This window comes from Oncorhynchus kisutch, linkage group LG27 (genome assembly GCF_002021735.2).
Source record: "Oncorhynchus kisutch isolate 150728-3 linkage group LG27, Okis_V2, whole genome shotgun sequence".
NCBI lineage: Eukaryota > Metazoa > Chordata > Actinopteri > Salmoniformes > Salmonidae > Oncorhynchus > Oncorhynchus kisutch.
The window spans coordinates 13,734,508-13,748,665 of record NC_034200.2 but is presented as its reverse complement, the minus strand read 5'-3'; the positions used below and the strand labels follow the sequence as shown (position 1 = coordinate 13,748,665).

At 39.6% G+C, this 14,158-nt stretch overlaps 1 protein-coding gene across 1 annotated transcript in view; it reads right to left on the bottom strand.

Moving 5' to 3' along the window:
* LOC109871517 (parathyroid hormone/parathyroid hormone-related peptide receptor-like) overlaps nt 1–14,158 on the bottom strand; it is a 104,473-nt gene that overhangs the window by 3,927 nt on the left and 86,388 nt on the right. The window contains exons 10-14 of the mRNA XM_031806396.1: nt 12,271–12,331; nt 11,631–11,697; nt 11,356–11,450; nt 1,735–1,876; nt 1,285–1,326 (exon numbers count right to left, since the gene is read on the bottom strand). Coding sequence (XP_031662256.1) covers nt 1,285–1,326; nt 1,735–1,876; nt 11,356–11,450; nt 11,631–11,697; nt 12,271–12,331 — 407 coding nt within the window. The remainder of the gene's footprint in view (nt 1–1,284; nt 1,327–1,734; nt 1,877–11,355; nt 11,451–11,630; nt 11,698–12,270; nt 12,332–14,158) is intronic.

Here is a 14,158-nt window from a genome sequence, read left to right as displayed (position 1 = left end):
ACTGATTGTTGTCCTATGGACAGAGTCTCCCACCTCAGCTGTAGATCTCTGCAGTTCATCCAGAGTGATCATGGGCCTCTTGGCTGCATCTCTGATCAGTCTTCTCCTTGTATGAGCTGAAAGTTTAGAGGGACGGCCAGGTCTTGGTAGATTTGCAGTGGTCTGATACTCCTTCCATTTCAATATTATCGCTTGCACAGTGCTCCTTGGGATGTTTAAAGCTTGGGAAATCTTTTTGTATCCAAATCCGGCTTTAAACTTCTTCACAACAGTATCTCGGCCCTGCCTGGTGTGTTCCTTGTTCTTCATGATGCTCTCTACGCTTTTAACGGACCTCTGAGACTATCACAGTGCAGGTGCATTTATACGGAGACTTGATTACACACAGGTGGATTGTATTTATCATCATTAGTCATTTAGGTCAACAATGGATCATTCAGAGATCCTCACTGAACTTCTGGAGAGAGTTTGCTGCAGTGAAAGTAAAGGGGCTGAATAATTTTGCACGGCCAATTTTTCAGTTTTTGATTTGTTAAAAAAGTTTGAAATATCCAATAAATGTCGTTCCACTTCATGATTGTGTCCCACTTGTTGTTGATTCTTCACAAAAAAATACAGTTTTATATCTTTATGTTTGAAGCCTGAAATGTGGCAAAAGGTCGCAAAGTTCAAGGGGGCCGAATACTTTCGGAAGGCACTGTATTTTTGTTCCGGTACCTCAGAGCTCCCTAGGTGACCCCCCTCTCTCGCTCACTTTTTGTTCCTCCCAAATTAACAAATTAAGCACTGAACACAGGTAGGCTAGACTATAGTTAACCACCATAAACTAAAATAACAATGAACATTAGGCTATATTATGAAGTTATTATTTAAGAGCATTGAAGATATAAATCACAATCAGTAAAAAAATTTTTTTTTGCAGATTTACATCAATTATCAGCTGATCGCCCTCTATTCCCAATGTCAATCATGACTTCAAGAGGCAGTGTCACTAACTTGCTTACAATGTGTGATGAGTAAGTGTGTTGCATAAGTAAATAGACCTTTTTCATTTTGAGAACATGCCCCCTGAAAGGTCTGTGCACATCCCTGCATACAATAATTGAGCCTGAGGTTTTTTTGTGTGCATACTGTGTGCATGCTGTGACTGCAATTAATCACGAGCATAATATTATATATCAGGATTACATAGTGTCTTAAATAATATACTATAATCTATTAGGATTTCCTTGAAGACATTTTCACAGATAAATCTTAAATTAAATTGTTCAACGTTGTCCTTACCTCCCCGTTGCAGAAACAATATATAATTGCCACAAAGAATCCCTGAAAAGAAGATAAACCATTATTACAAGTTTGCGTATGACTCAAAGGACACAGGTTGACCTGAGCATCTATCCAGAGCACTTTAGACGAATGTCATGCAATCTCAATTGACAGTTCAAGTCACTGACACCAGCTGCCTACTCTGAAAACACTGAGCTGCACAGCTCTCTCTAATTTTACTCATAAAAGTTTCAGCACAACTCAATACTTAACTATGTGTAGCACACCACTACAGCATATGCAGTGCCCCATAGTGAACTTTGGCCAATTGATATATCTCCTTTTTACAGTACTGCAGCAGCTCATCATTTCAGATCCATTGCTGGCTGCCTGTGACTAAACCACATGCAGTAAAACATAATTTGGTTGTTTGTTCATTCATCCATGTGGTTCGAGACCAGTCAGTACCTGGAATGAATTGAAGAGCATCTCGTAGTGCATCTGTATCTGCCAGGGGACTCCAGTTACCTCAGTATAAGGCATGGCCATGAACACGATGTAGTGAACGCCAAACAGTGGCATCAGGACCAAAGTAGACTTCAACAGTTTCCTGTGGAGGGAATGAATAATAGCAGTGATTAATTTTTACATTTACTGTGTGTGACAGTTGTCATGGGGAGATAAAATGTTATATCATAATAGATATGTTCACTGTATTATTCATTTTTACCGACATGACTGCCCCACTTGGCACACTACGACATTTCAATGTGGATATTTGGGTAATATTTTGTTGAGACGTTGATCAAATGAGACGTCAACCTTTATTCGCCCACTCAAAAAGACATCCAGCAGTTTGTTGAATTACCATGTTATCACTATGGTTTTCAACCTTCTAAATGCATAAACAAATTCCAAAGGAAAAACCTATGTAAGATTTTTGGTTTAGTTGTCATCTAAATATTTTATCATTGAGCTTTCAACCATTTCAAAGCACAACACAGTTCAGATACAGTGGGGCAAAAAAGTATTTAGTCAGCCACCAATTGTGCAAGTTCTCGCACTTAAAAAGATGAGGCCTGTAATTTTCATCATAGGTACACTTCAACTATGACAGACAAAATTAGAAAGAAAAAAAATCCAGAAAATCACATTGTAGGATTTTTAATGAATTTATTTGCAAATGATGGTGGAAAACAAGTATTTGGTCAATAACAAAAGTTTCTCAATACTTTGTTATATACCCTTTGTTGGCAATGACAGAGGTCAAATGTTTTCTGTAAGTCTTCACAAGGTTTTCACACACTGTTGCTGGTATTTTGGCCCATTCCTCCATGCAGATCTCCTCTAGAGCAGTGATGTTTTGGGACTGTTGCTGGGCAACACGGACTTTCAACTCCCTCCAAAGATTTTCTATGGGGTTGAGATCTGGAGACTGGCTAGGCCACTCCAGGACCTTGAAATGCTTCTTACGAAGCCACTCCTCCCGTTACCCGGGCAGTGTGTTTGGGGTCATTGTCATACTGAAAGACCCAGCCACGTTTCATCTTCAATGCCCTTGCTGATGGAAGGTTTTCACTCGAAATCTCACGGTACATGGCCCCATTCATTCTTTCCTTTACACGGATCAGTCGTCCTGGTCCCTTTGCAGAAAAACAGCCCCAAAGCATGATGTTTCCACCCCCATGCTTCACAGTAGGTATGGTGTTCTTTGGATGCAACTCAGCATTCTTTGTCCTCCAAACACGACGAGTTGAGTTTTTACCAAAAAGTTATATTTTGGTTTCATCTGACCATATGACATTCTCCCAATCTTCTTCTGGATCATCCAAATGCTCTCTAGCAAACTTCAGATGGGCCTGGACATGTACTGGCTTAAGCAGGGGGACACGTCTGGCACTGCAGGATTTGAGTCCCTGGCGGCGTAGTGTGTTAGGTCATTCACTAGTTCCCCCCGTGTGGTTCTGGGATTTTTGCTCACCGTTCTTGTGATAATTTATACTGATAACAAGTTCAAACAGGTGCCATTAATACAGGTAACGAGTGGAGGACAGAGGAGCCTCTTAAAGAAGAAGTTACAGGTCTGTGAGAGCCAGAAATCTTGCTTGTTTGTAGTTGACCAAATCTTATTTTCCACCATAATTTACAAATAAATTCATTAAAATGCTACAATGTGATTTTCTGGATATTTTTTTTCTCATTTTGTCTGTCATAGTTGAAGTGTACCTATGATGAAAATTACAGGCCTCTCATCTTTTTAAGTGGGAGAACATGCACAATTGGTGGCTGACTGAGAGACTGACCGAGAGACTGAAAAACAGCTTCTATCTCAAGGCCGTCAGACTGTTAAACAGCCACCACTAACATTGAGTGGCTGCTGCCAACACACTGACTCAACTCCAGCCACTTTAATAATGGGAATTGATGTGAAATGATGTAAAATATATCACTAGCCACTTTAAACAATGCTACCTAATATAATGTTTACATACCCTACATTATTCACCTCATATGTATACGTATATACTGTGCTCTATATCATCTACTGCATCTTTGTGTAATACATGTATCACTAGCCACTTTAACTATGCCACTTTGTTTACATACTCATCTCATATGTATATACTGTACTCAATACCATCTACTGTATCTTGCCTATGCCGCTCTGTACCATCACTCATTCATATATCTTTATGTACATATTCTTTATCCCCTTACACTTGTGTCTATAAGGTAGTAGTTTTGGAATTGGTAGCTAGATTACTTGTTGGTTATTACTGCATTGTCGGAACTAGAAGCACAAGCATTTCGCTACACTCGCATTAACATCTGCTAACCATGTGTATGTGACAAATAAAATTTGATTTGATTTGACTAAATACTTTTTTGCCCCACTGTATGGCGTGACATTGACCCCATACATCTCTATCAACCAAGAATCTAAGGTAAAGTATATGACAAAATCAAATTAAACTTGTTTTAAAGTTAATTTAAAGTTAGATTTTATATTATTTAGTCGAATTCATTAACTTTGATATTTGGTTGAGATGGAGACGTAAATCTGACATATTTTTAATTTGTAGACAAACTGGAATTAAAGCCAGACTAAGTCAGTGGCACAGATGGAACTATAAAAGCAGAGGACACAGTACATTTCATTCAAATGTTGATATTTGGTTGCGTTGACACTCCAATAAGAATTTTAGTCTGCTATAGCCTAGTTGGTTAAATAGCCTGCCTCATATTCGCTAAATATGTTGAACATGTTTGCAGTCCAAATTTTTCTAATTGCATTGCTTCAATATTAGAATACATTGTTAAACATAGACTATAGCAGTCACACTGATATAGGGGCTAGGCCTACTGTAAATTGCGGTCTGGACATGCCAAACGTAGTTAATAAGCTAAATTCAATTCAATAAGCTATTGATAATGCCTAAAAATACAGTTTATAATTATAATCAAATCCTAATAATAATGAAACAACAACCTGTCTTAAATAGGCTATGTCTAAATACAGTTACAGGCATCATAATTGCTTATACTGGGCATATACAAAAAACAAGGCAACTTAGAATATGGATGGTTTTACGAACATGCAAACATTTCACAGGAGCTGGACAAAGATCCAATATAAAAGAGAAAGTGGGAATGCCCACTCACCAGTATACTGCTCGCAAATGTAATGTTTTATAAACACCATGGAACCATCTTACAAATCATATTTGCATTTCTCTAGAAATAGACAATTGCATTGCCTTCGAGTTCTTTAACATAAACACATGGACGGTTAATCTTTCTAATTCGTTTGGTCTTTAACCAAATTAAAACGAAAAACGAATAATCATATTTTTTTTTTTAAATAACAATATTTCTGAGTTTATTATTTTTTTTTTACCCCTTTTTCTCCCCAATTTTGTGGTATCCAATTGTTGTAGTAGCTACTATCTTGTCACATCGCTAGAACTCCCGTACGGGCTCACGAGAGACGAAGGTTGAAAGTCATGCGTCCTCCAATACACAACCCAACCACGCCGCACTGCTTCTTAACACAGCGCGCATCCAACCAGGAAGCCAGCCGCCCCAATGTGTCGGAGGAAACACCGTGCACCTGGCAACCTTGTTTAGCGCGCACTGCGCCCAGCCCGCCACAGGAGTCGCTGGTGCGTGATGAGACAAGGACTTCCCTACCGACCAAGCCCTCCCTAACCCGGACGACGCTAGGCCAATTGTACGTCGCCCCACGGACCTCCCGGTTGCGGCCGGTTACGACAGAGCCTGGGCGGGAACCCAGGGACTCTGATGGCACAGCTGGCGCTGCAGTAAAGCACCCTTAACCACTGTGCCACCCAGGAGGCCAAATAACAATATTTCTAAATAGGATTGGGTCAGAAGCATGATATAATAAATCGCATTTCTCGTTCTATGAGCATAATGCAATGTGTGCACAAGTAGGCCTAAGGGCTCTTCGGCAGGCGGAATTGATGTCCTATCCACCAAGATAGTTCATTAAATTATATTCAGTAACCCTACAATAGGCCTAGTTATAACAAACATTTAGCCAATCAAGTTTTTATTGATTTTAACATGCAAATATTAATCTACACACATTGCATTCACATTTTGAAAATGCACTACATGTTCGAGCCATAAACAATTGGACATTGCCCAAACGTTGGAATAAGATTAGCCTCTGGAAAATAGTCTAGGATACAAGCAGATTCAGCACCAAGGACAGCGATCAGAATTCCTGCGAGTTGACAGTTGAAAACAGACAAAAGTGCAAGATGCTTTTTTAAAAACAAAATGATAAAGGAAAAACAATAAGCAGTCTATTGCAATAACTTCATCTTCCTAAACAGACTTCCTACAGTCACTGACACCTTTCATTGAATGGGCATGGAACATAGGCCTAATGAGTCCAAACCTTTCACAGAATTTGCATGGACAAAAGTTATGTCCAATTAAAATAAAAAAACGGGAATGTCAGTTGACTGTTCTGTTGTTTATGATATTTTAATAAAACATTGGCTATAGGCTACTGATTAAGCTGTGCGCCTCCACTGGTAAAATCGGTGCCATAACCAATCGCATTACCGCTAAGACCAGTTTTTGGTGAGTCTTAAATATCACTAGTAGCACTGCTTGTAATTGGCACATTTTTAAGGACACACATCTCATATTTCCACCCCTCTCACCTCAGCGCAAGCAAGCTGATATACGACAGGTAAATGACCAACCCTGGCACCAGGTTTGTAAAATAGCAGAGTTCTGGCTTTTACAAGTTGAAATTGCCAACGTGTGCGTTTGACACTAGTGTCACCTTAACGCCAGCCCTAGGACTATATGTATGCTCTATTTTTAGTTTAACCCTGGGTTAAATTGAAATAGTTTCATTAATGTGCTCTGTTAAACATACCTGTTGGAATGACTTTGATAGCAACAGCGAACTTATTTAGTTATTAAATGATCTCTCAATAATCATTCTCATCTTTTTAAGTTTGTTTGTCCTGGATGGGAGACCAAAGGGATAGCTGTAAATAGATCAACTCTCCAGTAGGAGGTGCTGCCAAACTGATGGCAATCAGTTTGGATAATAGTTTGATAATGGATATAACGTTGAAAATCTGAAGTTGTTTCAAATGTATAAATTCAACATACGGTTTGTCTAGATTGAATAATGGTAACCATGATGACATAATCCTGTGGTTGAAATGTAACCTTCAAAACAACATTGATGACTTTTTGCAAACCCAATGTATTTTCCTCGTAAATTCCATGTTACAATACGTTGACAAATTACGCTGAAACAATATTGATTTAACCAGTTTGTGCCCAACGGTTGGTGGCATGTTTTGGTGTAATAAAGATTAAATACTTCTATCAGCATGCTGGAGATAACACAGAATACATCTGTACAGTACATTTGTATTTGTATTTATTAAGGATCCCCATTAGGTGCTGCCAAGGCAGCAGCTACTCTTCCTATAGTCCAGCAACATCAAGGCAGTTATATACAATAAAAAATATGACATGCCATTACACTTCATAACACTTTTCACAACACATTAAGTGTGTTCCCTCAGGCAGTGACTCTATCACATATCTACAATACAAAATCCATGTGTACGTGTGTGTAGAGCGTGTGTCTTATGTGTATATGTGTCTGTGCCTGTGTGTCTTTTCACAGTTCCCGCTGTTCCATAAAGTGTTTTTTTATTCGTTTTTTAAATCTGATTCTACCGCTTGCATTAGTTACCTGATGTGGAATAGAGTTCCATGTAGCCATGGCTCCATGTAGTACTGTGCACCTCCCATAGTCTGTTCTTGACTTGGGGATTGTGAAGAGACCTCCGGTGGCATGCCTTGTGAGGTATGCATGGGTATCCGAGCTGTGTGCTCGTAGTTTAAACAGACATCTTGGTCCATTCATCATGTCAACACTTCTTACAAAAACAAGTAGTGATGGAGTAAATTTCTCCTCCCATTTGAGTCATGAGAGATTTACATGCTGCCCTGTTCTGAGCCAATTGTAATTTTTCTAAGTACCCTTTCGTGGCACCTTACCATACGACTGAACAGTAGTCCAGGTTTGTCAAAACTAGGGCCTATAGAACCTGCCTTGTTGGTAGTGTTGTTAAAAAGGCAGAGCAGCACTTTATTACGGACAGACTTCTCCCCATTTTAGCTACTGTTGTATCAACATATGATACAGGTTTAACAAGCCATTTCAGTCGCTGTAGTAGCTGATGTGTATAGTGTGGAGTCTTCCGTATACATAGACACACTGGCTTTACTCAAATCCAGTGGCATGTCATTAGTAAAGATTGAAAAACGTAAGCGGCCTAGATGGCTGCCCTGGGGAATTCCTGATTCTACCTGCATTATGTTGGATAGCCTTCCATTAAATAACACCCTCTGTGTTCTGTGAGATAGGTCATTCTTTATCCACAATATAGCAGGGGGTGTAAAGCCATAACACATGTTTTTCCATGATTGATAATATCAAAAGCCGCAGTGAAGTCTAACACAGCTCCCACAATCTTTTTATCATAAATTTCTCACAGCCATCAGTCATTTGTGTAAGTGCGTGCTGAATGTTGACTGTCCTTCCCTATAAGCATGCTGTAAGTGTCAATTTGTTTACAGTAAAATAGCATTCTATCTGGTCAAACAACATTTTCCCCAAAAGTTTACTAAGGGTTGTTAACAGGCTGATTGGTCGGCTATTTGAGCCAGTAACGGGTGCTTTACTATTCTTGGGTAGCGGAATGAAATTTTGCTTCCCTCCAGGACTAAGGGCAAATACTTTCTAGTAGGCTTAAATTGAAGATATGGCAAATGGGAGTGGCAATATCGTCCACTTTTATCCTCAGTCATTTTCCATTCATTCTCAGGCCCCAGTGGCTTGTCATTGTTGACAGACAATACTTTTTTCACCTCTTCCACACTAATTTTACAGAATTCAAAATTACAATGCTTGTCTTTCATAATTTGATCAGTTATACTTGGATGTTTAGTGTCAGCGTTTGATGTTGGCATGCCATGCGAATCTTGCCAATGAAAAACAAATGAATTAATAATAATCTATAATATCAGTGTGTTTCGTGATGAATGAGTCATCTGATTCAATGAATGATGAGTTTGCCTTTTTGCCCAAAATGTAATTTAAGGTGCTCCAAAGATTTTTTACTATCATTCTTGATATAATTTATATTTGTTTCATAGTGTAGTTTCTTCTTTTTATTCAGTTTAGTCACATGATTTCTCAGTTTGAAGTATGTTTGCCAATTGGTTGTGCAGCTAGACTTATTTGCCATTCCTTTTGCCTCATCCTTCTCAACCATACAATTTTTCAATTCCTCATCATGCTTATTAGTAACTAGAAAAATGTGTCTAGTGCAGCGTCTGGGTTGCTCCTTTTTACAGACCAACAAGTATTATTTATGTCAACAACATTGGAATCATTGTGTATAACCTCTTATACACTATATTAGGTCCAGCCTTTGGAACTAGATATGGCTACTATATTGTGATCCCTACAGCCGATGGATTTGGATACAGCTCAAAAAAGAAATCTGCAGCATTAGTAAAGATGTGATCAATACACGTTGACGATTTAATTCCTGTGCTGTTTGTAACTACCCTGGTAGGTTGACTGATAAGAAGCTTTTTCTTGAGTGGGCAGCTTGATGAAAGCCAGTCGATATTTAAATCACCCAGATAATATACCTCTATGTGGATATCACATACATTATCAAGCATTTCACACGTTATCCAGATACTGACTGTTAGCGCTTGGTGGTCTATAGCAGCTTCCCACAAGAATAGGCTTTAGGTGAGGCATATGAACCTGTAGCCAGTGCTAACAGTGCTAACAGTATAGCACTGGTTCATAGGCACATGATTGCTGTGTACAATAGCTGTAGGATCAGTAGGAATTCAAGGCAGTTAAAGGGATATACAATTCATTCGGGAAAGTATTCAGACCCCTTGCCTTTTTCCACATTTTGTTACGTTAGAGCCTTTTTCTAAAATGGTTAAACAAAAACATTTATCAATGTACACACAATACCCCATAATGTCAAAGCAAAACCTGTTTTTTAGAATTATTTTCAAATGTATGAAACCCCCCCCCCCCCAGAAATATCACATTTAAGTAAGTATTCAGACCCTTTACTCAGTACTTTGCTGACACTACAAGCTTGGCATGCCTGTATTTCGGGAGTTTCTCCCATTATTCTCTGCAGATCCTCTCAAGCTTTATCAGGTTGGATGGGGAGCGTCGCTGCACAGCTATTTTCAGGTCTCCTCAGAGATGATTGGTCGGGTTCAAGTCTGTGCTCTGGCTGGGCCACTCCAGGACATTCAGAGACTTGTTATGAAGCAACTCCTGCGTTGTCTTGGCTGTGTCCTGAGGGTTGTTGTCATGTTGGAAGGTGAACCTTCATCCCAGTCTGAGGTCCTGAGCACTCTGGAGCAGGTTTCCATCAAGGATCTCTCTGTACTTTGCTCCATTCATCTTTCCCTCGATCCTGACTAGTCTCTGATAAACATCCCCACAGCATGATGCTCCCACCACCATGCTTCACCATAAGGATGGTGCCAGGTTTCCTCCAGACGTGACGCTTGGCATTCTGGCAAAGAGTTCAATCTAGGTTTCATCAGACCAGATAATCTTGTTTCTCATGGTCTGTGAGTCCTTTAGGTGTCATGTGTTTTACTGAGGAGTGGCTTCCGCCTAGCCACTCTAACTAAAATGCCTGATTGGGAGAGTGCTGCAGAAATGGTTGTCCTTCTGGAAGTGTCGCCCATCTCCATAGAGGAACTTTGGAGCTCTATCAGAGTGACCATCGGGTTCTTGGTCACCTCACTGATCAAGGCCCTTCAGCCCAGATTGCTCAGTTTGGCCGTTCGGCCAGCTCTAGGTAGTGTCTTGGTGGTTCCAAACTTCTTCCATTTAAGAATGATGGAGGCCACAGTGTTCTTGGGGACCTTCAATGTTGCAGACATTTTTTGGTTCCCTTCCCCAGATCTGTGCCTTGACACAATCCTGTCTCGGACATCTACGGACAATTACTTCAATCTCATGGCTTGGTTTCTGCTCTGACAACTGTGGGACCTTATATAGACAGGTATGTGCCTTTCCAAATCATGTTCAATCAATTGAATTTACTACAGGTGGACTCCAATCAAGTTGTAGAAACATCTCAACGATGATCAACGGAAACCGGATTCCCCTAGAGCTACATTTGTTTTATATTTTTAATACATTTGCAAAAACTTAGAGAAACCTGTTTTCAGGTCGTCATGATGGGTATTGTGTGTAGGTTGATGAGGGGAAAAAATGATTGTATACACTTTGAAAGAAGGCTGTAACGTTACAAAATGGGTCTGAATACTTTCCGAATGCACTGTACACATTAGGTTACTTACATTGTGTCTACCAACACCCCTGGGATAATGTACATTTGCTGAAGCATTATGAAAACTCAGCAACACAATGGTAGGGGTTAACTGAGCTGGGCCTGGGCAGACATGTCATGATAAAGCAGTCAGGGAAGGAACAGTCAGAGCATGGCTTCTTACCTGTACTGCTGTCTTGTGTCACATCTGCCAGCATTTGTCTCTCGAAGTTTAGTGGCCAGAACTCGGATTATATTCAGGAACAGCATAAAATTCACCTTTGATAACAGACACAATGACACTATGTAGCACACAAATGCCCAATATTTAAACTACTAACTCACTCAGAAAGCCGATAGTGGTAATAGTGCTCAGTAATTGTGATAGTTAAACCTGTCAATTGAAAATGTTAAATGCCATTATGCCAATTAACATTTTCAATTGACATGTTTACTTACCACTATTGCTGTTAGAATGGGCACTTGTACAATCCACTTCAGATTGCCTGCACTTAGGTCCCAGCACCTGTAAGTGATAAACAGGGGATTTATGAAAAACAAATATAGATACGCATGATTGTGTAATTAATCGCTTTCAGGAACTAATCTATTTCGGTATATCCTAGTGTAACAACAACACATGGGGAAGTTGGCAACCCTTACAGACTGGTCCTAGGCTCCAAAGTCTTGGCTGGAATTCAATCCAACCTGTCATAGCAATGTTTTACGCATGGTCCTTGTGTACAAGCTACTGCCTGCACGCACACAATTCTTATTCTGAAAACGGTCAGAATCTACCTTTGAGTGGAGTCAACGCGATAGGCTCATAGTAGAATGTTTCTACAGTACTCAAAGTAATTCTGTGATTTTATATAACCATGTGGAAATCGTTACTACCATGTAAATACTGCAATGTGGGTTTTGATTAAATTGAAGACGTACACTCTGCCTTTAAACATTCTATGAACCTAAGGGGATTCTTGAACTCGTTCTAAGTTTCTGTCTCACATTCCCATGAAATATTCTGGCAAATGCACAGTACTGTGTGTTCAGAGCCAACATCAATGATGACAAATTGAGATTACAGCGCAATACTTACTCTGTGTCTGCCAAGGTGGCTCTCACACTTGCCCACACTGTCACAAACATAGCTGGGACCCCTGCAAATCAACAACAAACATCAAGATAGATCTCAAAACAACAACTTCTTGGTGACAGGGGGGCAGTATTGAGTAGCTTGGATGAATAAGTAAACTGCCTGCTACTCTGTCCCAGATGCTAATATATGCATATTATTAGTAGTATTGGATAGAAAACACTGACGTTTCTAAAACTGTTTGAATGATGTCTGTGAGTATGGCATATGGCATGAAAAAACCTGAGACAAATCCAACCAGGAAGTGGGAAATCTGAGGTTTGTAGTTTCATTTAAGTGATTGCCTATCCAATATGCTGTGTCTATGGGGCCAGAATGCACTTCCCAAGGCTTCCAGCAGATGTCAACAGTCTTTAGAAAGTTGTTTGAGGCTTCTATTGTGGAAGGGTGTCGAATAAGAGCTGTTTCAACAAGTGGGCTAGGCTGAGGCCAATCAGTTGTTTACAGCGCGGTCACGCGGGCGCGCCGTTCCTTCTTTTTCCTCTGTAATGAATACGCTATTGTCCGGTTGGAATATTATTGAAGATTTAATATAAAAATACCTTAAGGGTTGATTGAAAACATCGTTTGACATGTTTCTACAAACTGTAATGGAACTCTTGACTTTTCGTCTGGATTTTGCGCTCGCGCATTGTGCCTTTGGAATAGTGAACTAAAAGGAGGTATTTGGACATAAATATGGATGTAATCGAAGAAAACAACATTTATTGTGGAAGTGGGAGTCCTGGGAGTGCATTCCGACAAAGATCAAAGGTAAGTGAAGATTTATAATGCTATTTATGACTTTTGTTGACTCAACAACTTGGCGGGTAACTGTATAGCTTGCTTTTGTGGCTGAACGCTGTTCTCAGATTATTGAATATTGTGCTTTTGCCGTAAATCTTTTTTGAAATCTGACACAGCGGTTGCATTGAGAACAAGTTCATCTTTAATTCTATGTAAAACATGTATCTTTCTGTTATTTGATGTGGCTCTCTGCAATTTCTCTGGATGTTTTGGAGGCATTTCTGAACATGGCTTTTTAGATATAAATATGGACTTGATCGAACAAAACATACATGTATTGTGTAACATTGAGTCCTGGGAGTGTCATCTGATGAAGATCGTCAAAGGTTAGTGATTAATTTAATCTATATTTCTGCTTTTTGTGACACCTCTCTTTGGTTGGAAAATGGCTGAATGCTTTCTGTGACTAGTTGCTGACCAAACATAATGCCATGTCCTGCTTTCGCCGAAAAGCCTTTTTGAAATCGGACACTGTGGTTGGTTTAACGAGAAGTGTATCTTTAAAATGGTGTAAAATACTTGTATGGTTCAGGAATTTTTATTATGAGATTTCTGTTGTTTTGAATTTGGCGCCCTGCACTTTCACTGGCTGTTGGCGAGGTGGGACTCTAGCGTCCCGAACGATCCCAGAGAGGTTAACAGCTGAGACCCCTTCAAAACACATTATAGTGATCTATAAATTCACACAAATAATGATTAAACACAAAATACAGCAATTTCCTTCCAATTATTATAGTTGGTTCAAGTCAAAATTTGCCTTGTAATATACTGTTAATATAGCGAGGCAATTGGGCGACACAGCATCCACATTGTATGCGCTGTGCTTACATAACCGTTACGCACAGTGTGTACAATGCAGGAGCCGTACAGCCTAGCTCTCTGAACTATTCTTGAGTTCTGCGTATAACAGTTTTCACACCATATGTGTGAAAACATTGAATAGTTAATAATAATCAAACAAAATTCAGCTGTCCGTGAAATATTATACGAAACATTATGACATAGGAAATGCTTTTCAAATGAATTGATTAATACAGTTGAAGTC